Source organism: Pongo abelii, chromosome 18 (assembly GCF_028885655.2).
Source record: "Pongo abelii isolate AG06213 chromosome 18, NHGRI_mPonAbe1-v2.0_pri, whole genome shotgun sequence".
NCBI lineage: Eukaryota > Metazoa > Chordata > Mammalia > Primates > Hominidae > Pongo > Pongo abelii.
The window spans coordinates 88,164,436-88,188,934 of record NC_072003.2 but is presented as its reverse complement, the minus strand read 5'-3'; the positions used below and the strand labels follow the sequence as shown (position 1 = coordinate 88,188,934).

Here is a 24,499-nt window from a genome sequence, read left to right as displayed (position 1 = left end):
GCTCTCACCCGCACCTGGAGACCCATCCACACTCCCACCCGCACCTGTCCTCCTGGTCTTACCGCAGCTGCTCCCTGCTCTCTGCAGGCTGGACCTGAAGGACATCCCCAACACCATCCGGCTGGTGGCCCCTGACCTGGGCATCCTGGTGGTCTCCTCTGTCTGCCTCGGCCTCTGCAGGCGCCTCGCGAGGAACACCCGGCAGAGCCCACATCCACGGGAGCTGGTGAGGGCAGCTGCGTCACCCACGTGTCAGGGAGGTCATTCGAGAGCTGTGGTCTCAGCCATTTTGAGGGTTATTTTAATCTTTTTAAAACAGATGTAGACTTTTTAGTTGTAAGTTGGTGTTAAAGAGGGGAGAAAGTCCCAAGTCCCACCCCGGGCCCAGCCTGCAGTTCCATCTGTTCAGACCTGTTTCTACCCGGGCTCTGCTTCTAGTCGGAAACCTCCTCATCCCGAGATGGCATCTGTGTCCTTAGAAACTCTTCACGGGATTATTTGGGGCCACACAGTGGTGGAAACCTACAGTGCTGGGCAGTGGGTCTGGCTGGAGAGCCACTGCAGACGGGCTGAGAAGGGGCGGCCCCAGCAGACCCCATGCACTTACAGGCAAACAGGCTGTCGGCCCAGGGCCCCAGGAGCGACGGGCCTGAAGCAGGGCCTCTGTCCTCGGAGTGGGAGGCAGAGTGAACTTTAGCTGCTATGAGACTTGGAGGTCTGGCCCCAGGAATCTCTGAGCTACGGCCACCTCCCACGGGCAGGGTGTGAGCTGGGGCCTGCGACACCCGACGTTGACTGCTCAACCCCTCTCATCCCTGCCTGGGCCCATGCTTGCCATCCCCAGGCTCAACCAGGATTTATGGCCACCTGGGTGTCCTGGCCCACGAACTCCCTGCCCCGGGCACCCAGCCTCCTCCCACCTCACCCTCCCAGTGCCCGCTCGTCAGACAGCTGATGCTTGCCACGCACATGGGCCTCAACTTCCAGAGGAGTTCTGAGAGGGAAAGGGGCTCCCCAAGCCACACAGTAGGTCGAGTACACCTGCTCAGCCTGCAGAGCCAGCCTGCCCTCCTGCCTGTCCTGTTCCCACCCCATGGGGCAAGGCTGGCACCCGTATTTCAGAAGCGGGAACGGGGACCTGGAGGTCAAGTAGCTTTTCCGGCCATTTGATGGGGTCCAGCCCTTGTGAGGACTGTGCTGCTGCCTGTCCTCCAAGAGACCCGCCACTCCCTCGTCAGCCCCTCCATCATGGGGCACGAGCTTCCTGGAGTTTGGCTGCTGGGAAGGGGCTGGGTGGCTGGACTCTGGTCATCTTCGTCTTGGTGTGATGGGAGCCTGAATGCAGCTGCGCCCTGGGCGGCCAGCGTGGACAGACTTCAGAGTGAGGTGGGGGCACCAGGCACCTGCAGGATACCGTTCCGAAACCCGGATCTGGAAGCCCCATGACCCGGCCTGGCAGGGCCCCCGGGCGACCCTCACTCCCACATAAGGGCAACACACACGTGTGTGCAGGCATGCAGTGGAGTGTGCCAGCCAGCCCGAGGGGCGCTGGCCACTGGAGGAGGTGAGAGGCGTCTGCACTGTGGCTGCAGATGGGGCCCAAGTCAGGGCCGGGCCTGCCCCTCAGTGGCCTCACACCCCAAGTCAGGGCTGGGCCTGCCCCTCGGTGGCCTCACACCTGTTCTCCCACAGCAGCTGCCTCTGTTCTTTCCACTCCCAGAAACGCTCATTTTTCACGGCTCTGCTCAGATTTCCCAGGGCCAGGGCCAGGCTGTGGGCGGGGTGAGCGATGGCGCCCTGAGTTCTGATCCAGCCTCGCCCCCAGCTGCTGTGTGGTCTCTGAGAGGGGTGGGCTCAGGGCCCGGGCCTCTCCTGCCCTGATCTCCCTGTTACCCTGGCCTCGGAGCCTCCCAGCAGCCCCTGCAGCCCTGGAGGCCTGTGAGGACAGGACTGGTCTGGCTCATCTGTCCCATCAAGCCCCCATCCCGTGTGACAGAAGGGGAATAGGCTCCGAGAGGCTGTGAGTTGCCTCGGCCTGCACAGCGCGGAGACTGTCAGAGCTGGGATGGGGCCTATCGTCCATCCCCACAGCCTGCGCTCTCAGCCCGGGCACCTGCGCCTCAGCCACCAGGAGAGCCCCCGAGTCACAGATGGGGACACTGGGCTGCTGGCAGCCAGGCCAGAGCCAGGGCATCTGACGACAGCCGTGTTCTTTCCACCACACCCTGGCTTTCCCCGGTGTTTGGGAAATGGCTCAGTTCTGGGAAATCTTTAGTCAGGTCCAGGGAAAACAGGCCTGGCAGGTCTCTCTCCCCCAACCCCAGGCCGGCCTGTCACTTCTTCTAGGCAGCTGGCTACCTCTGTCCCCCCAGAGGCTCGAGGAGGGCAAGAGTACCACCCCTATCTTCCAAGCACAGCCACCCAGAAGGCTGGCAGGGGTACACAGGAGACCCTGCAGCCTGGCCATGTCCCTCAGGCCCCCTTGGTCTCTAGAGACCCCCCGGGGGTATAGACAGGGCCCCGCTGCTCCCTGGGTGCGTGGTTCGGGGAGATGAGGTGCTATAGGGACAGGCTGCGATCTGTCTATACCTGGAAAGGTCATCACGTGCCTGGGCTTGGCAGGACAGACCCTGGGTCTTCGGCCAGGGTGGGAGCTGCTACCAGGAAGGCCTGCAGGGCCTGTGAGCTTGAGTGAGGAAGTAGGAAGGTGTCAGGCAGACCTCAGGGATGGCTGGGGCTTGTGCTCAGGGAGGCTGTCTTGTGGGCCTCAGAGGAGCAGCTGTGGATGTGGCCACCTCCCACTCCTGACTGGGCAGGTGTGGGCTGGAGAGGTGGCCTCAGTGCGATACACCTGACCTTGCCCCTGCCCGTGACCTTGGCAGGATGACGACGAGAGGGATGTGGATGCCAGCCCCCCGGCAGGGCTGCAGGAAGCAGCAACGCTGGCCCCTACACGGAGGTCACGGCTGGCCGCTCGTTTCCGAGTCACAGCCCATTGGCTGCTGGTGGCAGCTGGGCGGGTCCTGGTCGTAACACTGCTTGCACTGGCAGGTACGCACCGAGGCAGGGGGCACTGGCAGTCACACTGGGAGGGGTCTTGGAGTTCCCTGATGACTGTGGAGACAGCGGGACACACGGCACAGGCCAGGTACAACCCTGTGTGCCCCTGCCCTGCCCCGCAGGCATCGCCCACCCCTCGGCCCTCTCCAGTGTCTACCTGCTGGTGTTCCTGGCCATCTGCACCTGGTGGGCCTGCCACTTTCCCATCAGCACTCGGGGCTTCAGCAGACTCTGCGTCGCGGTGGGGTGCTTCGGCGCCGGCCATCTCATCTGCCTCTACTGCTACCAGACGCCCTTGGCACAGGCTCTGCTCCCGCCTGCCGGCATCTGGGCTAGGTAACGGCTTGCCACACAGCCCCTTTTTCCTCCTACAACGGTCCTGCCCACCTGGCCCGTCTAGCCCCTGTGGCCCCACTGCCTCCGGGGTGGTGGGCCGTGACGGGTCTTCTCTGGACAGGGTGCTGGGTCTCAAGGACTTCGTGGGTCCCACCAACTGCTCCAGCCCCCACGCGCTGGTCCTCAACACCAGCCTGGACTGGCCTGTGTATGCCAGCCCCGGTGTCCTGCTGCTGCTGTGCTACGCCACGGCCTCTCTGCGCAAGCTCCGTGCGTACCGCCCCTCCGGCCAGGTGAGCACCTGCCACCCATGGGGGGTGGGCTGAGGCCAGGCCATGGGGCTGGTCTCAGGACCTCCTGCCTCTGGGTGGGGTGTGGAGCTGGTCTGGGCTCAAGACGCTGGTCTCTGCAGAGGAAGGAGGCGGCAAAGGGGGACGAGGCTCGGGAGCTGGAGCTAGCAGAGCTGGACCAGTGGCCCCAGGATCGGGAGGCTGACCAGGTGAGCAGCCAGGCAGGTGGAGGCGCCAGCGTGGGGGGCGCTGGGCCAGCCCCTGCATGGCTCACCGCTGCTTGCCCACAGCACGTGGTGCCCACAGCACCCGACACCGAGGCTGATAACTGCATCGTGCACGAGCTGACTGGCCAGAGCTCCCTCCGGCAGCGGCCTGGTAAGTACCGCACTCTCCAAGGTACGGCTGGGTTGGGGGGAGATGCCGGTGCTGCCCCCTGGTGGCCGCCTGGCGCTCTCGCATGCTCGCGCCGCACCTCTGCCTGCCGCCCCCTCGGGCGCCCAGGACATCCACGGGTCGGTGTCACTGACCCCCGAGACCCCCGGGGCAGCCGAGTGGCCATGTCACTGACCGACCCCCGAGACCCCCAGGGCAGCTGAGTGGCCGCGTCGTTGATCCCCAAGACCCCATGGGGGGCCTCCAGGTCCCCCAACCCCTCCCCAGAGAACGTGGCTATGCTGTCTTGGGCTGTTAGCTCTGGGAGCTGCTCCAGGTGGCCCAGTGGCCCCAGGAGGCTGCTCCTCCAGGGCAGGGGCTGGCCTGGGAACTCTGTGTTGGCCATGTCGCCTTGGGAGGGCCTGGGGGCTCTTTCTGGCTACTTTCTTTCTTCACCCTAACCCTTGATTTTCCATTTTGCAATGTGTTTCTGAATGAAGCAAATGAAGCCAGGGCCCTGGGGTGGGGGTCCTAAGAGTCTTCAGGTGCGCAGAGCTGCAAAGGTGGTCAGGGCCACCTTGTGCGCCCCACCCTTTCAAGGAAACTGAGGCCCAGAGAACGGCAGGTGCTGGCAGGGCGATCCCTGACGCTCTGGGACGGTGTCAGCCCAACCGCTGGAGCCCATGTGTTCTGCCCATAGCCCACCATGGCCACCGGGGGCCCGTCCCTCCTGCTGTGCTTGCCCAGGGCCCAGATTTTAGCGCATAGTCAGGGTGGGGGGGCCTGGAAATCACCCTGCCGGAGCTGACCTCTGTCCCCACCTGCAGTGCGGCCCAAGCAGGCTGAGCCCAGGGAGGCGTCCCCGCTCCACAGCCTGGGCCACCTCATCATGGACCAGAGCTATGTGTGCGCGCTCATCGCCATGATGGTAGGCGGCTGTGGGGGTTGGGGTGGGATGTGGCAGGGGAGGGTGGCTGGGCAGCCCCCTCTGCCGCGCAGGGGTGGGGCATCGCCTCGGTGGGGTGCGCTGGGCAGCTATGCAGCCCTCTCTGCCGCGCAGGTGTGGAGCATCACCTACCACAGCTGGCTGACCTTCGTGCTGCTGCTCTGGGCCTGCCTCATCTGGATGGTGCGCAGCCGCCACCAACTGGCCATGCTGTGCTCGCCCTGCATCCTGCTGTACGGGATGACGCTGTGCTGTCTACGCTACGTGTGGGCCATGGACCTGCACCCTGAGCTGCCCACCACCCTGGGCCCCGTCAGCCTGCGCCAGCTGGGGCTGGAGCACACCCGCTACCCCTGCCTGGACCTTGGTGCCATGGTGAGCGTGCACCACCACATCCGGGGGTGCCCGGGTGCGCGGACCTGTTAGGATTGTCGTCCTGTTCAATGTCCACTTGCCCGGGGGAGTGGCAGCGCCAGGAAGGCAGATCTGTGTCTGTCTGTCCCCTTCTGCCCACCCAGGGCCAGCTCAGAGTAGCTTCTCAGTGAGCGTTTGTTGAGTGAATAAACAGACAACCTTGTGTTGGCACGGGCACCACCCCTGTGCCCCGACTTGTGTGTGAGCGTGGGCTCTGTCTGTTGGCATGGGCACCACCCCTGTGCCCCAACACTGTGTGAGCGTGGGCTCTGCCCATTGGCACAGGCACCACCCCTGCGCCCGACAGTGTGAGCGTGGGCTCTGCCCATTGGCACAGGCACCACCCCTGCGCCTCTGACACTGTGTGTGAGCATGGGCTCTGCCTGTTGACACAGGCACCATCCCTGCGCCCCTGACAGTGTGTGTGAGTGTGGGCTCTGCCCATTGGCACCATGCACAGCCCTGGGTCTCAGTGACAAGCTGTGCAGGCCATGTGTTCACAGGGTGCCTGCGTGTTCATGTGAGACGGGTGCCAGCATCGTGTCTGAACACCTGTTTGCAGGCCAGTGGGTGTGTCTCATCTTGTGAGACTCGTGAGCCTGTGTGTGCCAACATGTGCACCTGTGAGCTTGTGTGTATATGTGAGCACGCATGTGGGCAAATGTGCACTCCAGCATGTGGATGTGTGTGCAGGTGCGTGCATGGATCTGTGCCCACGTGAACTAGTGAATCCGTGTGTGACTCTGCGTGTGAGTGAGAGTGAACCCATGCACTCATCCGTGGATGTGAGAGCGTGTGCTTGTGTGCCTCTGGATGGGTGTGAGCAAGAGGGTGTTTGGTGCCTGTGGGGAGGCTGCAGTGGATGGGCTGGTGCCAGCCGCCTCCCTGAGAGCTCTTGCCCCCGGCTATAGGAGGGTGCTGGGTCCCCCGGCTGTGGGAGGGGTGCTGGGCCCCCCGGCTGACTGTGACACCCCGCGCTTGTCACAGTTGCTCTACACCCTGACGTTCTGGCTCCTGCTGCGCCAGTTTGTGAAAGAGAAGCTGCTGAAGTGGGCAGAGTCTCCAGCTGCGCTGATGGAGGTCACCGTGGCAGACACAGGTGAGTAGTGGGCCAGAGGCGGGGGTTGTCCTCCTGCCTGCCCGCCCTGATGCCATCGCCTGCCCCTAGCTTGGCCCACAGAGCCCACGCGGACACAGACGCTGTTGCAGAGCCTGGGGGAGCTGGTGAAGGGCGTGTATGCCAAGTTCTGGATCTATGTGTGTGCTGGCATGTTCATTGTGGTCAGCTTTGCCGGCCGCCTCGTGGTCTACAAGATTGTCTACATGTTCCTCTTCCTGCTCTGCCTCACCCTCTTCCAGGTGACTGGCGGGCCAGGGTGGGGGCTGGGGCACGGACCCTCCCCGTGGTCCTCACCACCCCCACCTCACCCGGCAGGTGTACTACAGCCTGTGGCGGAAGCTCCTCAAGGCCTTCTGGTGGCTCGTGGTGGCCTACACCATGCTGGTCCTCATCGCCGTCTACACCTTCCAGTTCCAGGACTTCCCTGCATACTGGCGCAACCTCACCGGCTTCACCGACGAGCAGTGAGTCCAGGCTGGGGCAGTGGGGCAGGGGCGCTGACACCCCGTGCACTTCTGCAGGGCTGCAGCGGCTCCGCCGGGGGCCAGGCTGGTGCTGATTCTGCCCCTCCGCAGGCTGGGGGACCTGGGCCTGGAGCAGTTCAGCGTGTCCGAGCTCTTCTCCAGCATCCTGGTGCCCGGCTTCTTCCTGCTGGCCTGCATCCTGCAGCTGCACTACTTTCACCGGCCCTTTATGCAGCTCACCGACATGGAGCACGTGTCCCCGCCTGGCACGCGCCTCCCGCGCTGGGCTCACAGGTGCGGCCCCGCCCTCCCTGTCCGGCCCTGGAGAGGTGCAGCCTCCTGGGCCAGGGAGGGAGCCAGGCGGGAGTTGGACAGGAGCCACATCCTCCACCTTCAGATCCCGATGGGCATTTGCTCATACCAAGGGGATGGCAGTAGCGTGGAGGTTGCAGGGACAGTGGGCACGAGTTGCGACACAGCTGTGCACCTGACCTGGCAGCAGAAGCGGTGCAGACAGGGCTTCTTCCAGCCCCAGGAAATGAGAGGGGCAGGAACCCAGCTGGGAGATGACATTTTCGGACCCTCTCCCAGGCAGGATACAGTGAGCGGGACCCCACTGCTGCAGGAGGAGCAGCAGCAGCAGCAGCAGGAGGAGGAGGAGGAGGACTCCAGGGACGAGGGGCTGGGTGTGGCCACTCCCCACCAGGCCATGCAGGTACCTGAAGGTGAGTCGGGCGGGCAGAGCACAGCTGCCACCCAGTCTGCTGTGCCATGTCCCAGCTGGGGGGGCGTTGACAGAGTCCCCTCTGAGCTCCAGAGCCTCTTCCTCACAGGGGACCCGGGAATCCCCGTTTCTGCCCTGCACTGACCTTCACACCATCACAGGTGCAGCCAAGTGGGGCCTGGTGGCCGAGCGGCTGCTGGAGCTGGCAGCCGGCTTCTCGGACGTCCTCTCACGCGTGCAGGTGTTCCTGCGGCGGCTGCTGGAGCTTCACATCTTCAAGCTGGTGGCCCTGTACACCGTCTGGGTGGCCCTGAAGGAGGTGAGTGTGGCAGGCAACTCAGCTTCCCATCTGGGGTGGGGTCGCTCTGGCCTGCCCGGCTGGCCTCCCCAAGCCCGGCCCCACATGCCCGCTGCCCTCAGGTGTCGGTGATGAACCTGCTGCTGGTGGTGCTGTGGGCCTTCGCCCTGCCCTACCCACGCTTCCGACCCATGGCCTCCTGCCTGTCCACTGTGTGGACCTGCGTCATCATCGTGTGTAAGATGCTGTACCAGCTCAAGGTTGTCAACCCCCAGGAGTATTCCAGCAACTGCACCGAGGTACTGGCCCCCGCGGGCTGGGACAGGAAGAAGCTCCAGGCAACTGTGTTCGCAGTCCCACCCTCTCGGGGCAGCTGCCTCAGTGCAGTGGGGCCAGCAATGGAGGTGGAGGACCCTCCCCTGGGGGGGCCAAGGGGAGTTCCTGGAGGAAGCATCCTTTTACCTCAACTGTGGACCAGGGGCCCACTCCTTGCACACAAGGGTGTCCCGCAGTGAGGACAGGAGGGCCCCACCCCAGGCCTGGGCAGGGGGAGACAGTCAGGCATCTCTGCCTGGGACTTTCTCACACATCCCTTCTTCTCCCTGGACCTCTCTTCACTCCCCTAGCCCCTGCCTGTGGTCTCCCTGTTTCTTAAACACCTGGTCCCCTTCCCCGTGAAGATGGCTCCAAGGCTGGCAGCCCCCGTGTCCCTGGCTGGGGGAGCGGTGGACCTGCCCCAGAGCTGTGGCTGTGGTGGGCTCCAGGCAGGGCCGGGGGGCACTGTGGCCTGGGAGGGGGCACTGATGCCCGGCCTCTTGCCAGCCCTCCCCCAACAGCACCAACTTGCTGCCCACGGAGATCAGCCAGTCCCTGCTGTACCGGGGGCCCGTGGACCCTGCCAACTGGTTTGGGGTGCGGAAAGGGTTCCCCAACCTGGGCTACATCCAGGTGAGTGAGGGGCTGGTGGGCGGCTGGGCAGGCGAGTAGCCGGCTGCCCCCTGACCCTTGCCCTCCGCAGAACCACCTGCAGGTCCTGCTGCTGCTGGTATTCGAGGCCATCGTGTACCGGCGCCAGGAGCACTACCGCCGGCAGCACCAGCTGGCCCCGCTGCCTGCCCAGGTTGTGTTTGCCAGCGGCACCCGCCAGCAGCTGGACCAGGATCTGCTCGGCTGCCTCAAGTACTTCATCAACTTCTTCTTCTACAAATTCGGGCTGGAGGTGAGGCAAGGACATTGCCTACCCCTGGGGCAGGGCTTGGCCGTTGGGAGGGAGGGACGGCTGCACCGTGCAGGTGCCGCGAGCCTGGCCCCACCTGGGTCTGCCTGGGCCACAGCGGGTAGGGGACCCAGGGCCCGGCAAGGCTTCCCCGGACTCCTGTGGTGTGTCGGTGCTGACAACAGGCAGAGAGCCAAGTTAGATCCACTCTACCGTACAGCCCACCTCCTGGAGCCTCAGTTTCCCCTGCACGATGGCAACTGCCAGCCACTCCTGCCCTCTTGACAGCGCTGCTGGCCCTGTCCTTGCTTGATGCCCACAGCCTCCAGGCAGGGCTGCTGCAAGCCTGAGGCCTGCTGGGTGGGATGAGAAAGTCCCTCTCCCCCCAGACTCAGTGCATCCCCACGCCCCACCCTCTCCCCTCCCCAGATCTGCTTCCTGATGGCCGTGAACGTGATCGGGCAGCGCATGAACTTTATGGTGACCCTGCACGGCTGCTGGCTGGTGGCCATCCTCACCCGCAGGCGCCGCCAGGCCATCGCCCGCCTCTGGCCCAACTACTGCCTGTTCCTGGCGCTGTTCCTGCTGTACCAGTACCTGCTGTGCCTGGGGATGCCCCCGGCCCTGTGCATCGGTGAGGGGCATGTGGCTTGGGTGGGCGTGTGCTTTGTGGCTTTGTGGACGCCTGTGGGGGTGTTTCCCACCTGCCCCGGGCTCCTGTCCACCCTCCTAGACTTAGCCTCGGCCTCTTCCAGTCCCTCCTGCCTGCTCCACATCCTACTCAGGCGCCATCACCTGCGTCCTGTCTCTCGGGGGCGGCCTGGCCCCCTCCAGGCTCTGCTGTTCTCTTTTCCTTTTTTGCCCAGTATTCTATCTTGAAATATTTCAAACCTTCAGGAAAGTTGTGAGTCACACAAGGAGCGCTGCGTCCTCTCCAGGCCTCGCGCGGGTTGGCCGGGATGCCTCACACCCAAGTGCTGCCTTGAGCATGCGTCTCCTGGGGGTGTCTGAGCCCACAGCCCCACAATCGCGGTCCCGTCTCCTGGCAGTGCCATCGTCAAACGTGTCCTCTTCATTCAAACAGCCCGGGCCTCAGCACCCTTCTTTGTGGCCGTTTGGTTTTCAGACAGGATCTGGTCTGATGTTTGCTCTAGTCTCTTGTCTTGGGTCTAAGCCGCCCCCGCCTCTCCTGTCTCTTGGGAAGTTCCGGAGGGAGGCCGGCAGTGTTGCTGACACCCTGAGACTGGATTTGCGTGGCTGTCCTGGTGCTGAGGGTCTGCTCAAGGCACACAGCACCCTGCGGTCTGAGATGGGGAGTCACATTTGTGCATGCGGCCAGCTCAGGGGCGTCCCACCTGCCCCACAGTGGCACCCAGCCTGTTGGCACTGGTGGGCTGTGTGGGGTCAGCCTTGTGGTTTCATGAAACAGACTTTCTTTCTTTTGTCCCTGTGCGTCTGTCAGCTGGGATTCCCATCAAGGAGAGCTGCCATTTATCACTGGCTGCTTTCCGAGAATTCTGTCATCCACAGACCCTGGGCCTCCCCGCTGCTGAGTGGGTCCTGGCCCCTCTGGCCACACACTGTTACATCATCTCCCCTTATTTGGCTGGGCATGGTGGTTCACACCTGTGATCCCAGCACTTTGGGAGGCTGAGGCAGGAGCATCCCTTGAGGCCAGGAGTTTGAAACCACTCTGGTCAACATTAGCAAGAAGCCTTTTTTTTTTTTTTTTGAGATAGAGTCTTGCTCCATCACCCAGGCTGGAGTGCAGTGGCACAATCTCGGCTCACTGCAGCCTCCGCCTCCCCGGTTCAAGCAATTCTCCTGTCTCAGCCTCTCAAGTAGCTGGGATTACAGGCACCCACCACCACGCCCAGCTAATTTTTGTATTTTTAGTAGAGACGGGGTTTCACCATGTTGGCCAGGCTGGTCTTGAACTCCTGATCTCAGGTGATCCACCCGCGTCGGCCTCCCAAAGTGCTGGGGTTACAGGTGTGAGCCACCGCGCCCGGCCCTCTTTCCTAATGGTGGTTTTCTGTTTCCTCATCTCTTCTACACATATTAATTGGTATCTTCCGTAAGGAAAAGCTGTCCTTTGTCCCCTGCTGATTTCTTTATTCAGGTATTTATGTCTGTGTGAGCACTGATGTTGGTCATCATCTCTGGAACTGGCTGTGGGACCAGCACTGTTTACTTTGTCTCGTGTGGTCCCAGCTTCAGGCCCTGGGAGCTCTGGGCCCTCTCCACCTGCCCCGCCCTTTTCAAGTCCGTCTTGTTTTCTTTTTCTTTTTCCTTTTTTTTTTTTTTTAAGATGAAGTCCTGCTCTGTCATCCAGGCTGGAGTGCAGTGGCGCTGTCTCTGCTCACTGCAACCGCCACCTCCTGGGTTCAATAGATTCTCCTGCCTCAGCCTCCCTCCTGAGTAGCTGGGATTACAGGCGCCTGCCACCATGCCCGGCTAATTTTTGTATTTTTAGTAGAGACGGGGTTTCACCATGTTGGCCAGGCTGGTCTTGAACTCCTGACCTCAGGTGATCCACCCGCCTCGGCCTCCCAAATTACAAGGCTCCCTCCTGGGATTACAGGCATGAGCCGCCGCGCCTGGCCCCGTCTTGTTTTCTGCTCCCAGGCGCTGCTGCCTCATCTTCTGCTTCCCAGGCCCAACCCTGTGCTCACAGCCACTGCTCCGGGGAGCCCGATCGAGTTCCAGGAGTGTGAGGTTTAGAGCCCGGGGTCTGGACTCTGGGTGTGCCTGTTGCTACAGGGCTGCCTCCGCCTCTGGGCCCTCCAGCTCTTCCTTGTTGAAACATCTGCTTTCGAGCATCACCGAGGCCAGCTCCCCTTTTCCTGTCCACCTCTTCCTTGTTGAAATACCTGCTTTCGAGCGTCACCTAGGCCAGCTCCCCTTCTGCCTCCTTCCTCGAGGCTGCACCCTGCAGTCGCCATCCTGTGAGATCAGCATGTCCTGGGTTCCCCAACATTGAGGGTAACTTTTTGTATTGTGAGGTTCCCTCTGTGGCAGATGGTGCTGTGGGTTTTGCAGACATGTGGAGTCACATCCACCCCCTCAGTCCTTAGGGACCGACCCTCCCTGCCTCACACGCCTCTCAGGAAGTGTGGCCGGGGGCCGGCAGTGCCACAGCTCCCTCCCCCAGCAGGCCCTGGCCCCTCCCATCCCCAGCACGTGGTCCTGTCAGGACACCACGTCAGCAGGACTCACAGCAGGTGGCCTTTGGGTCTGGCTTCTTTCACTCGGCAGAGCACACTGAGGTCTGTCTAGGCTGTCGCATGGATCCCGGTCCCACGTGCTGAGCAGCACGTTCCCTGCTGTGGCTGCTGCAGGTTGAACCTTTCCCGGCTGCAGGCGTCCGTGCAGCTTCTGGCTGTTGTTTTCAGAGCTGTCCTATCACACGTGCTGTCCTATCACACGCACTGTTGTATCATGGAATATGACGCCGTGTGGGCCACAACTCAGGGAGGCCCAGCAGCCCCCATCCCCGTGTTCTCTGGCCTCCTGCTCGGTTCCTTTGCCCCCAGGGGCTTGGTGCATAGTTTAAGGAATGTGTGTGTGTGAACACCCAGGACACTAGAGCTGTCAGTTCTCAAGACACCAGGTGTGCATGAGGTGATTCCCACGGACCCTGAGGGTTGGTGATAGTCTCGGGCTCTGAGGCCCTTGGTCAACGGGTGGGGACCGGGTGTCTCAGGCCCCAGGCAGGCCAGGCCCTTCCTGACATGACACCCCCACCCCCAGATTACCCGTGGCGCTGGAGCCGGGCCGTCCCCATGAACTCCGCACTCATCAAGTGGCTGTACCTGCCTGATTTCTTCCGGGCCCCCAACTCCACCAACCTCATCAGTGAGTGCCGCCCACCACCCCTGCCTCCACAGACGACCCTCAGAGTACATTCACACCCCCAAATCTGCTCACAAGTGTGCACACAGGTGTGCACAGGCGGAACTGTAGTCAGGCACGTGGCAGCCTGCAGGCCCTGACCTCACATGCACACACACAGACCTCAGCATGTGCGCCCAGCAGCCCTTGTGCAGACGCCCCCACACCGGTGCTACCCCAGGGACACGCGGCCACTCACCCAGGCAGACGTGTGTCTGCTCCCAGCGGCTGCACGCTGACAGGCCTGGGGTGGGAGGCGGGATTTATGTGCCGTGCCCACCTCATGTGGGTCCCCGTGTGGCACAGCAGCGGCTCCTATGTCCTGCAGGTGATTTCCTCCTGCTGCTCTGCGCCTCCCAGCAGTGGCAGGTGTTCTCGGCTGAGCGCACGGAGGAGTGGCAGCGCATGGCTGGCGTCAACACCGACCGCCTGGAGCCACTGCGGGGGGAGCCCAACCCTGTGCCCAACTTTATCCACTGCAGGTGGGTTCCATGCCACCCTCCACGGGGAACCTTCTGGGAGGGGTGGCCGGGGCACCCGCCGTGACGCTCCGGCCTGGCAGGTCCTATCTTGACATGCTGAAGGTGGCCGTCTTCCGATACCTGTTCTGGTTGGTGCTGGTGGTGGTGTTTGTCACGGGGGCCACCCGCATCAGCATCTTCGGGCTGGGCTACCTGCTGGCCTGCTTCTACCTGCTGCTCTTCGGCACCGCCCTGCTGCAGAGGGACACGCGGGCCCGCCTCGTGCTGTGGGACTGCCTCATTCTGTACAACGTCACCGTCATCATCTCCAAGAACATGCTGTCGGTGAGCCCAGCCCCGGCCCCACCTGCCCGCCCTGCCCTGGGGCCCCGCTGGCCCCGCTGACCCTGCTCTCCCCCAGCTCCTGGCCTGCGTCTTCGTGGAGCAGATGCAGACTGGCTTCTGCTGGGTCATCCAGCTCTTCAGCCTTGTGTGCACCGTCAAGGGCTACTATGACCGTGAGTGGCGAGGACGGCAGCTGGGGAGGGCGTGGGGAAGCCCCCTGCTCCTGGACCCTGGGCCTGACCCTTGCCGGTGCCTGCCTTGTAGCCAAGGAGATGATGGACAGAGACCAGGACTGCCTGCTGCCTGTGGAGGAGGCTGGCATCATCTGGGACAGCGTCTGCTTCTTCTTCTTGCTGCTGCAGCGCCGCGTCTTCCTTAGCCATTACTACCTGCACGTCAGGGCCGACCTCCAGGCCACTGCCCTGCTAGCCTCCAGGCAAGCTCTGGCCCAGACACAGCCCAGAGCTCCCGTCTTGGGGCTGGGAGGGGGCAATGGGAGGCACCTTGCTGTCTCAGGCCCCGGCCCATGGAGAGCGGGCTCTGCCTGGGTGTGTCATCTAGAGGGAGAATGAAGGACGGCAGACCCCCGGCATCATCACACTCTGCCCCAGTGCTGGGTCTGTCAGAGACCACAGGCTGCAGTTCTGATGGTGGCTGCTGTCTCACCCCCGGCCAACTTTCTTGCTAAGGGCTAAGTTTCTCCACCAGTGGGAGGGCCACTGTGTGGTGTCGCGAATGCCCCAGGGAGGGGTTCTGGCTTGGGGCCAGCTTTGCCTGCTTCCCTGCAGCTGTGGTGGGGTGGGTGCCACCAGATGCCCCTGCATCTGTACAGCAGAAGGGCCTGTCCTCACCACAGACAGCACGGGGGTGGGGGGGCAGCAGATGCCTCCCCCGTTAGTGCCTCTTGCCCAGCGTGGGCAGAGAGGAGCAGGCTGAGCTGTCCCGGGCTGAGTGAGGAGCGGCGGCTGCCCATGCTGCTGGGGCCGAGCGCCTGGTGCTTACACCCCATCCCCGCCTCCCCACAGGGGCTTCGCCCTCTACAATGCTGCCAACCTCAAGAGCATCGACTTCCACCGCAGGATAGAGGAGAAGTCCCTGGCCCAGCTGAAAAGACAGTAGGTGCCTCTGGGGCGGGGACTCCCTGGCTCCTCCCCCTGATGCTCAGCATACCCCACCTTTCCCCGCCGCAGGATGGAGCGTATCCGTGCCAAGCAGGAGAAGCACAGGCAGGGCCGGGCGGACCGCAGTCGCCCCCAGGAAACCCTGGGCCCCAAGGACCCCGGCCCGGAGCCAGGTGAGTGCAGCTGGAGTCCAGCACCCAAGGCCCCGTGTCCAGCATGTCTGTGCCTGCTGGCGTGTGCTGCGTCTGTGCCCATGTGACATCCCACAGGGCTCCCAGCCCACCTGTCCTGTCCGCGTGATCACCCTCTGTCTGGCAGGCCCCACGGCCGCCCCGTGACTGTCCGTCCATGCACATGGGCTCTGAGCCCCATGGCCCCATGCGGCCCCCATCACTGTGGGTGTCCGTGTCTGTCTCCACCTATCCTGTCCCCAAGACAGGGGCACTCACAGCCCCGACCCCTCCTGGTGCCTTGACTGCTTCCTCACGCTCACCCCGCCCCTCCACAGGGCCCGACAGTCCAGGGGGCTCCTCCCCGCCACGGAGGCAGTGGTGGCGGCCCTGGCTGGACCATGCCACAGGTACCCCCAATTAGCCCGCCTGTGGCCATCCTCTCAGGCCCTCTGTGCCCCCACCTGTCCTCTGCCTGGCCTGCTATCTTCCCCTCCCTTCCCCCGACCCCCAGGCCCTGAGCGTCAGGACGTGCTCAGGCCTCCTGGGTCGGGGGGTGCCTCACTGGCTGCAGACCCCTGGGCTGAATATGTCCTCTCCCGGCTATGCCCCAGCCCTTCCAACGGTGGGAGTCTCGGAGCTTGCCCGGATGACACATGGTGGCTGAGCAGCGATCTCACCTGGGGCCCAGCAGCACTGCGTTATTCTGGTTTTTTTGTTTCTTTTTGAGATGTAGTCTTGCTCTGTCCTCAGGCTGGAGTGCAGTGGCATGATCTCAGCTCACTGCAACCTCCACCTCCCGGGTTCAAGTGATCCTCCTGCCTCAGCCTCCCAAGTAGCTGAGACTACAAGCATGTGCCCCACTCCAGGCCATTTTTTTTTTTTTTTTTTTGGAGATGGTGTCTTGCCCTGTCACCCAGGCTATAGTGCAATGGCGTGATCTTGGCTCACTGCAACCCCTGCCTCCCAGGTTCAAAGGATTCTCCTGCCTCAGCCTCCCAAGTAGCTGGGATTACAGGTGCCCACCACCATGCCCAGCTAATTTTTAGTAGAGATGGGGTTTCACCATGTTGGCCAGGCTGGTCTCGAACCTCTGACTTCAGGTGATCCACCCGCCTCAGCCTCCCACAGTGCTGGGATTACAGGCGTCAGCCACCGCGCCCGGCCTGTTCTGTTTTTCTAACTCTCACACAGCCTCCTGGGTTTTCCTCGGTCCTCTGCAGTCGGCCCACTCCGCACCCCAGCCCGCACTGGCTCTGCTCCTCAGCTGCCCTGCCCGCCTCTGTCTTGTCCCACCGCGCTGGCCTGTGTCCTGTGCCTGCACCGCAGGGGAAGGGTGGCTCTCGGGCCTTGGCCCATGCAGGCGGAGGGGGTCTGGCTGGGAGTCTCCCTGCATGGAAGGCTGGCTCTCAGCGCTGCCTGCCCACAGTCATCCACTCCGGGGACTACTTCCTGTTTGAGTCCGACAGCGAGGAAGAGGAGGAGGCTGCCCCTGAAGACCCTAGGCCGTCGGCACAGAGTGCCTTCCAGGTGAGGTGGGAGAGCCCCGTCGGCCCCACTCCAACCACAGAGCTTGTGGTCCTGGACCAGGGCAGCATAGGGGGTGCCAGATGCCCCCAGGGCCTGGGAGCCCAGCTCCTCCACCTCCAGTTAGCCCACCCAGCCCCATCCAGGCCTCCCAAGTCCCATGGGAAACCAGGCTACAGGGCCATGGGTCACGTGTAGCCTGCTGCCCCACAGTCTTGGCTCTGACCACCCAAGTTCTGGTGGCTGCCTGTGGCCTGACCTGTGAGACAGGCCCAATACCTTTGTGCTGTCCGCCTGGCTATCCTGGGTCCGTCTTTGGGCCCCTGGCTCTCGGTGTTAGACCAGGAGTTGGGTGGGCTGCACGGGTGGGGGTCTTCCCCCACAGCCCCTCAGGGTCCCCATCCGGGAGGGGCTCAGGGACACGGAGGTCCCTGGGAGACACAGAGCAGGGATCTGGATCTGGCACCCGGCTTGCCCAACCCCAGCTTCCCGCCTGGGTCTGATGGCTCGGGAGGCCGGGTCCTAACCCAGGGGCTGGCCCACAGCTGGCGTACCAGGCATGGGTGACCAACGCTCAGACGGTGCTGAGGCGGCGGCAGCAGGAACAGGAGCAGGCAAGGCAGGAGCAGGCAGGACAGCTACCCACAGGTGAGCTGGGGGGCGTGGGGACTCTGAGGGGAAGCCGCGGGACTGCCAGTTACTGACCAGCATCCTGTGCCCAGGAGGTGGCCCCAGCCAGGAGGTGGAACCGGCAGAGGGCTCCGAGGAGGCAGCGGCAGGTACGTGGGCCCCGGGGCTGGGGAGTGGGAGGTCTCTCTTGGCCTCACAGGCTGCCCCTCCAGGGTCCCCTCCCGCCCTCCCACAGGCCGGAGCCACATGGTGCAGAGGGTGCTGAGCACGGCGCAGTTCCTGTGGATGCTGGGGCAGGCGCTAGTGGACGGGCTGACACGCTGGCTGCAGGAGTTCACCCGGCACCATAGCACCATGAGCGACGTGCTGCGGGCAGAGCGCTACTTCCTCACACAGGAGCTCCTGCAGGTGAGCCTGCCCGTGCACCATGCTCGTCCCTGCTCTGCCTGACCACGCCCCTGCCTGCTTCACAGCCTGGTCCCGCGCCCACTGCACGAAACCCCGTGTGGGGACAAGAGCTGGACACAGCCCTGAGCCCCTTCATGTGCCCTGCAGGGCGGTGAAGTGCACCGGGGCGTGTTGGATCAGCTGTACACAAGCCAGGCCGAGGCCACACTGCCAGGCCCCACCGAGGCCCCCAATGCCCCAAGCACCGTGTCCAGGTAGGTGCTGGGGTGACCCGAGCCCCAGCTGCTGCCCCTGGAGGGTGGGCAACGCCCAGCCATCCCCGACCCTCGCCATTCCCTTGTCCACCAAAGGACCGTGGGCACTTTCCACCCTGCCCCTCCCTGCAGCCTGGGGTCAGGCCATAGAGCAGGATTCTCTGTGACTCGGCTTCCCTCCCCAGTGGGCTGGGCGCGGAGGAGCCGCTCAGCGGCATGACAGACGACACGGGCAGCCCCCTGAGCACCGGCTACCACACGCGCAGTGGCAGTGAGGAGGCGGTCACCGACCCCGGGGAGCGCGAGGCTGGCGCCTCTCTGTACCAGGGACGGATGCGGACGGCCAGCGAGCTGCTCCTGGACAGGTGGGGGCGGGACGCGCACAACACCAGCCTCACCGTGGCCCTCGGGGAGCAGCCGAACAGGGGCAGGAGCCTGTCTGTGACCGGCAGCACATCGGGCCGTTGCGCCTTCGGGCATTCCCAGGCTTCCCCAAACTCGCGGGTCTCCCTGCAGGCGCCTGCACATCCCAGAGCTAGAGGAGGCAGAGCTGTTTGCGGAGGGGCAGGGCCGGGCGCTGCAGCTGCTGCGGGCCGTGTACCAGTGCGTGGCCGCCCACTCGGAGCTGCTCTGCTACTTCATCATCATCCTCAACCACGTGGTCACGGCCTCCGCCGGCTCGCTGGTGCTGCCCGTGCTTGTCTTCCTGTGGGCCATGCTGTCCATCCCGAGGCCCAGCAAGCGCTTCTGGATGACGGCCATCGTCTTCACCGAGGTGGGCCGAGGACGCGGGGGAGGGGGCGCCCGGCCTGCCACACCGTGACCCTCCCCGCGTGCTGAGCCCCCTCCCCCACAGGTTACAGTGGTCGTCAAGTACCTGTTCCAGTTTGGGTTCTTCCCCTGGAACAGCCACGTGGTGCTGCGGCGCTACGAGAACAAGCCCTACTTCCCGCCCCGCATCCTGGGCCTGGAGAAGACTGACGGCTACATCAAGTACGACCTGGTGCAGCTCATGGCCCTCTTCTTCCACCGCTCCCAGCTGCTGGTGAGTGTGAGCCCTGGCTGGCAGTGCGGGGCTGGGTGGGCCCTCTGGGCACCTGTGCTCTCCACCGGGGAGGCAAGGCCCCCTCACCACACTCTCCCACCCCCCAGTGCTATGGCCTCTGGGACCACGAGGAGGACTCACCATCCAAGGAGCATGACAAGAGCGGCGAGGAGGAGCAGGGAGCCGAGGAGGGGCCAGGGGTGCCTGGGGTCACCACCAAGGACCACGTTCAGGTGAAAGCGAGGGTCGGACCTACGGACGGGACCCCAGAACCCCAGGTGGAGCTCAGGCCCCGTGACACGAGGCGCATCAGTCTACGTTTTAGAAGAAGGAAGAAGGAGGGCCCAGCACGGAAAGGACCGGCAGCCATCGGTATAAGCGCCCTGCCCCACAACCTCCTGCCTACCCAGTTCTCTGAGTGGGGCTACTGCAGGGAGGGTCTTTCTCAGATGAGACGGCCAAGCCCAGTGCGAGGCCCACCTGGATCCCAGGAAGGCGCCACTTCTGAGCCACAGCTCCCGGCTCTACCTGCAGAGCCGTCCCTGGCTGCTGCCCCCAGGGATGCCCCCCACTTGTAGGGCGACTGTTGGCCTGGGCTGGCCCCTCACAGTTGCCCCAGACAGGACACAGCCCCAGCTGTCTCCTTGCCAGTGACACCAGGAGCTTCCTGTGCTCCATCCGCTTGTGTGTCAACCACGGAGAATGCCAGCCTCTTAGGGTGGTCAGGAGCCATGAGCCAGGCCCAGTCCCCAGGGGGCCCGGGCAGAAGTCAGCTTTTCCCTACAGAAGCTGAGGACAGGGAGGAAGAAGAGGGGGAGGAAGAGAAAGAGGCCCCCACGGGGAGAGAGAAGAGGCCAAGCCGCTCTGGAGGAAGAGTAAGGGCGGCCGGGCGGCGGCTGCAGGGCTTCTGCCTGTCCCTGTGAGTGATGGCGGCCGGGGGCAGCTGGGGAGTGGGGGTGGGGAGGCAGGTACTGGCACCAGGCTGAGCATCCCCTTCCGCAGGGCCCAGGGCACATACCGGCCGCTACGGCACTTCTTCCACGACATCCTGCACACCAAGTACCGCGCAGCCACCGACGTCTATGCCCTCATGTTCCTGGCTGATGTTGTCGACTTCATCATCATCATTTTTGGCTTCTGGGCCTTTGGGGTAAGCCAGGCCCGGGACCCCCCCACCAGTGTACGCAGAGCTCAGCAGCCACCCACATCCCGTGGGCCTGGCTCCCCCTGACCTGTGCTCTCCTGGCCACAGAAGCACTCGGCGGCCACGGACATCACGTCCTCCCTATCAGACGACCAGGTACCCGAGGCCTTCCTGGTCATGCTGCTGATCCAGTTCAGCACCATGGTGGTGGACCGCGCCCTCTACCTGCGCAAGACCGTGTTGGGCAAGCTGGCCTTCCAGGTGGTGCTGGTGCTGGCCATCCACCTATGGATGTTCTTCATCCTGCCCGCCGTTACTGAGAGGTGGGCCCACACGTGGGGGCGCTCGGTCTCCAGGGGCGGGGCAGTGCGGGCTGGGGGCCCTGCGGGGCTCTGTTTCTGATGGGGTCCTTGACCTGGCCATCCCACCCCAGGATGTTCAGCCAGAATGCGGTGGCCCAGCTGTGGTACTTCGTGAAATGCATCTACTTCGCCCTGTCCGCCTACCAGATCCGCTGCGGCTACCCCACCCGCATCCTCGGCAACTTCCTCACCAAGAAGTACAATCACCTCAACCTCTTCCTCTTCCAGGGGTGAGTGCAGGTCCGCCGGGGTGGGGGTCACGGCCTGGGCAGGAGGGAGCCCACCTGACGGGAACCCTGGCTGTGGGCAGGTTCCGGCTGGTGCCGTTCCTGGTGGAGCTGCGGGCAGTGATGGACTGGGTGTGGACGGACACCACGCTGTCCCTGTCCAGCTGGATGTGCGTGGAGGACATCTATGCCAACATCTTCATCATCAAATGCAGCCGAGAGACAGAGAAGGTGACTGGGCCCAGGGCGGGGGCCTGGACAAGGGCCAGGGATGTGCCCTCTCCCTAAGACAGAGGCACTGCTGCCACGAGAACCCGTGGTGCTGGAGGCCCTCCCAGGGCTCGGAGCCCATGGGGACATGAGGCGAGCCCACCCACTAGCTGATCATGAGGCCAGTGATCTTGGCAGCTGCGAGTGAGTGCCGGGGGCAGAAGTGGGCAGTGGAGTTGGTCTTGTTCCAGGCAGGCGGGCAGCAGAGCAGGGCCTGGTGCAGGGAGGACCAGACAGACACTGTTTCCTGCGTTCTTGTTGAATGGCTTTCTTCAGAGAGAATTCATGCATCAGACCACTCACCCATTTCAAAAGTACAATTCAGGGGTTTTTAGTAGATTCACAGTTGAGCATCTGCCTTTTCACCACTTCAAAAAGAAACCCTGGGCCGGGCATAGCGGCTCACACCTGTCATCCCAGCACTTTAAGAGATCGAGGAGGGAGGTACTGCTCAAGGCCAGGAGTTCAAGATCTGCCTGGGCAACACAGTGAGACCCTGCCTCAGCAAATGTAAAAATTAAAAAATTAGCTGGCAATGGCAGCTCATGCCTATGGTCCCAGCACTTTGGGAGGCCAAAGGAGGAGGATCAGTTGAGGCCAGGAGTTTAAGACCAGCCTGGGCAACATAGTGAGACTCTCTCTACAAAAAAATAAACGTTAGCTGGGTGTGATGGTGCACACTTGTGCTCCCAGCTACTCTGGAGGCTGAGGTGGGAGGATGGCTTCAGGCCAGGAGGTCAGGACTGCATTAAGCCTGATCACACCACTGCACTCCAGCTTGGGCAACACAGTGAGACCCTGTCTCTAAAAAAGTAAAAAGAAGAAACCCAGTGCCCATTGGCTGTCACTCTGTTTCCCCCTCCCCTGGCCCCTAGTAACCCCTTGTCTAGGTCCTGGTTCTATGGGATTTGCCTACAGTGGATATTTCATGAAAACAGGCTCAGACAGCATTTGTCCTTTTGTAACCGGCTTTCCTCACTCAGCATGGTGTCTCTCAGGTCCACCCATGTGGCAGTACGGCCTTCCTGTTTATGGGCAAATGATATTCTGTGGCATGGATGGACCACAACATGCTCATCTGTTGATGGGCTGACTGATGGGCTGTTGCCCGTGATGCTGCCAGGCACGCCAGTGTACACGTGTGTGTGCCCGTGCCCCAGGTTCTGTGGCTGCACACCAGGGCTGGAAGTGCTGGTGGTGGTTTCCATCGTGAGGAGCTGCTGGTTTTCCACAGCGGCTCCACCATCTTAGGTTCCCACCAGCAACATGAGGTTCCAGTTTCTCCACATCCTCGACAACCTGTTACTATGTCTTTTTTGTTCTGGACATTCCTGCTGAACGGGTGGCTTGCTGTGGGCTTTTCTCAGTTCCCTGTTGACCAACATTAAGCGTCTTTTCATGTGCTTGGCCATTTGTGTATCTTCTCTGGGGAAATGTCTATTCAAATCCTTTCTCCGTATTTTAGTTGGGCTTTTGAGATAGGATCTCGCTCTGTCGCTCAGGCTGAAGTGCAGTGGCATGATCTTGGCTCACTGCAGCCTCCGCCTCCCAGGTTCAAGCGATTCTCCCACCTCAGCCTCCCGAGTAGCTGTGACTACAGGTGCGCACCACCAGGCCTGGCTAGTTTTTGTATTTTTGGCCAGGTTGGTCTCAAATTCCTGACCTCAAAGTGCTGGGATGACAGGCGTGAGCCGCCGTGCCCAGCAGTTGGGTTGTTTTTTATTAGAGTTTTTTCTGTTTTTCTGCAGATACATTGGCTAGAAATGACTGAGTTGGAAGAATTCTCTGTATTCTCTGGTTGCTAGAACTTTATCAGTACAATTTGCAGAAAATTTCTCCAATTCTATGGACAGTCTCTTAAATTTTCTTGGTGTCTTTGGAAGCACAGAGTATTTATCTTGGTAATATCTGGTTTACTTTGTTTTCCTTTGCCAAATCCAGGTTCATGAAGATTTGCACGTTTTCTTCTAAAAGTTCTATAGTTTTAGCTCTGAAGTTTAGCTCTTTGATCCACTTTGAGGTAAATTTTGGCACACGGTATGAGGCAGGAGTTGCATTTCATTCTCCTGCCTGGGGTGGCGCCTGCACCGTGTTGAAAAGGTTGTCCGTTCCCACTGAACGGTCACGGCTCCCTTGTCTAAGATCAATGGCCCCTGAACACGAGGGTTCCAACTAGACTCTTAGTTCTACTCCACTGGCCTGCATCTGCTCACCATTAGTACCGCTGTGCCATGCCGAAGTCAGGCTGGGGCTTTTGTAGGCTGCTGGGTGAGCTGGAGAATGCGGTCGTGTGACCCGCAGGAAGGGCAGAGCTGAGCATATGATCTGTGTCGTTCCCCTCCAGAAATACCCGCAGCCCAAAGGGCAGAAGAAGAAGAAGATCGTCAAGTACGGCATGGGTGGCCTCATCATCCTCTTCCTCATCGCCATCATCTGGTTCCCGCTGCTCTTCATGTCGCTGGTGCGCTCCGTGGTCGGGGTTGTCAACCAGCCCATCGATGTCACTGTCACCCTCAAGCTCGGTGGCTATGAGGTGAGCATGTGTGGGTCCGCCTGTCCATTCCCATCCCCTGGGGGTTCTGGCCAAGGCAGCGCGCCACCCCCAGCTGCTCCTCCACGTTCATCTTCGTGGCCCTGTGTCTCTGTACCTGCCCCAGCCGCTGTTCACCATGAGCGCCCAGCAGCCGTCCATCACCCCCTTCACGGCCCAGGCCTATGAGGCGCTGTCCCGGCAGTTTGACCCCCAGCCGGTAAGTGGCCTCCGCCCTGGGACAGCTGGGGGGGAGGTGGCTGCAGTCACTGAGGGTGTCATTTGTACCCAGCTGGCCATGCAGTTCATCAGCCAGTACAGCCCTGAGGACATCGTCACGGCACAGATAGAGGGCAGCTCCGGGGCGCTGTGGCGCATTAGCCCACCAAGCCGTGCCCAGATGAAGCGGGAACTCTACAACGGCACGGCCGACATCACCCTGCGCTTCACCTGGAACTTCCAGAGGTGCGTCCTGGACTTGGGGCAGTGCCTGGGTGGGTGAACCCACCACAGTGGGTGACGCTGTGTTCCCACCCACAGGGACCTGGCCAAGGGAGGCACCGTGGAGTATGCCAACGAGAAGCACATGCTGGCCCTGGCCCCCAATAGCACTGCACGGCGGCAGCTGGCCAGCCTGCTCGAGGGCACCTCGGACCAGTCTGTGTGAGTGAAGGGCCCGGGCGGTGGGCAGGAGGGCTGCGCCAGGTTGGCTGGGCCAGGCCTGACCTTCCAGCACCTCCCTGCAGGGTCATCCCCAATCTCTTCCCCAAGTACATCCGTGCCCCCAACGGGCCCGAAGCCAACCCTGTGAAGCAGCTGCAGCCCAGTGAGTGTGGGTGTGGGGGTTGGGGGAGGCTAGAGAGGGGTG

At 62.6% G+C, this 24,499-nt stretch overlaps 1 protein-coding gene across 5 annotated transcripts in view; it reads left to right on the top strand.

The window, feature by feature from the left end:
- Positions 1-24,499, top strand: part of PIEZO1 (piezo type mechanosensitive ion channel component 1 (Er blood group)) — a 69,129-nt gene that overhangs the window by 43,821 nt on the left and 809 nt on the right. For 3 of the 5 annotated variants that reach the window (XM_024233970.3, XM_063717406.1, XM_063717407.1), the window contains exons 5-49: positions 88-226; positions 2,883-3,051; positions 3,183-3,396; positions 3,518-3,689; positions 3,809-3,895; positions 3,977-4,064; positions 4,889-4,989; positions 5,122-5,382; positions 6,409-6,520; positions 6,590-6,780; positions 6,857-7,005; positions 7,117-7,299; positions 7,597-7,730; positions 7,891-8,048; positions 8,150-8,326; positions 8,850-8,975; positions 9,046-9,246; positions 9,673-9,877; positions 12,997-13,101; positions 13,466-13,619; positions 13,700-13,943; positions 14,020-14,116; positions 14,208-14,379; positions 14,969-15,058; positions 15,134-15,237; positions 15,573-15,644; positions 16,664-16,764; positions 17,307-17,409; positions 17,484-17,540; positions 17,627-17,799; positions 17,947-18,053; positions 18,239-18,418; positions 18,570-18,828; positions 18,910-19,098; positions 19,206-19,470; positions 19,885-20,017; positions 20,101-20,248; positions 20,351-20,565; positions 20,676-20,834; positions 20,915-21,062; positions 23,446-23,634; positions 23,759-23,851; positions 23,924-24,096; positions 24,172-24,294; positions 24,378-24,457. In XM_024233970.3, coding sequence (XP_024089738.2) covers positions 88-226; positions 2,883-3,051; positions 3,183-3,396; positions 3,518-3,689; positions 3,809-3,895; positions 3,977-4,064; positions 4,889-4,989; positions 5,122-5,382; positions 6,409-6,520; positions 6,590-6,780; positions 6,857-7,005; positions 7,117-7,299; positions 7,597-7,730; positions 7,891-8,048; positions 8,150-8,326; positions 8,850-8,975; positions 9,046-9,246; positions 9,673-9,877; positions 12,997-13,101; positions 13,466-13,619; positions 13,700-13,943; positions 14,020-14,116; positions 14,208-14,379; positions 14,969-15,058; positions 15,134-15,237; positions 15,573-15,644; positions 16,664-16,764; positions 17,307-17,409; positions 17,484-17,540; positions 17,627-17,799; positions 17,947-18,053; positions 18,239-18,418; positions 18,570-18,828; positions 18,910-19,098; positions 19,206-19,470; positions 19,885-20,017; positions 20,101-20,248; positions 20,351-20,565; positions 20,676-20,834; positions 20,915-21,062; positions 23,446-23,634; positions 23,759-23,851; positions 23,924-24,096; positions 24,172-24,294; positions 24,378-24,457 — 6,800 coding nt within the window. The remainder of the gene's footprint in view (positions 1-87; positions 227-2,882; positions 3,052-3,182; positions 3,397-3,517; positions 3,690-3,808; positions 3,896-3,976; positions 4,065-4,888; positions 4,990-5,121; positions 5,383-6,408; positions 6,521-6,589; positions 6,781-6,856; positions 7,006-7,116; positions 7,300-7,596; positions 7,731-7,890; positions 8,049-8,149; positions 8,327-8,849; positions 8,976-9,045; positions 9,247-9,672; positions 9,878-12,996; positions 13,102-13,465; positions 13,620-13,699; positions 13,944-14,019; positions 14,117-14,207; positions 14,380-14,968; positions 15,059-15,133; positions 15,238-15,572; positions 15,645-16,663; positions 16,765-17,306; positions 17,410-17,483; positions 17,541-17,626; positions 17,800-17,946; positions 18,054-18,238; positions 18,419-18,569; positions 18,829-18,909; positions 19,099-19,205; positions 19,471-19,884; positions 20,018-20,100; positions 20,249-20,350; positions 20,566-20,675; positions 20,835-20,914; positions 21,063-23,445; positions 23,635-23,758; positions 23,852-23,923; positions 24,097-24,171; positions 24,295-24,377; positions 24,458-24,499) is intronic. The other 2 variants (XM_024233971.3, XM_024233972.3) reach the window with 2 other exon arrangements.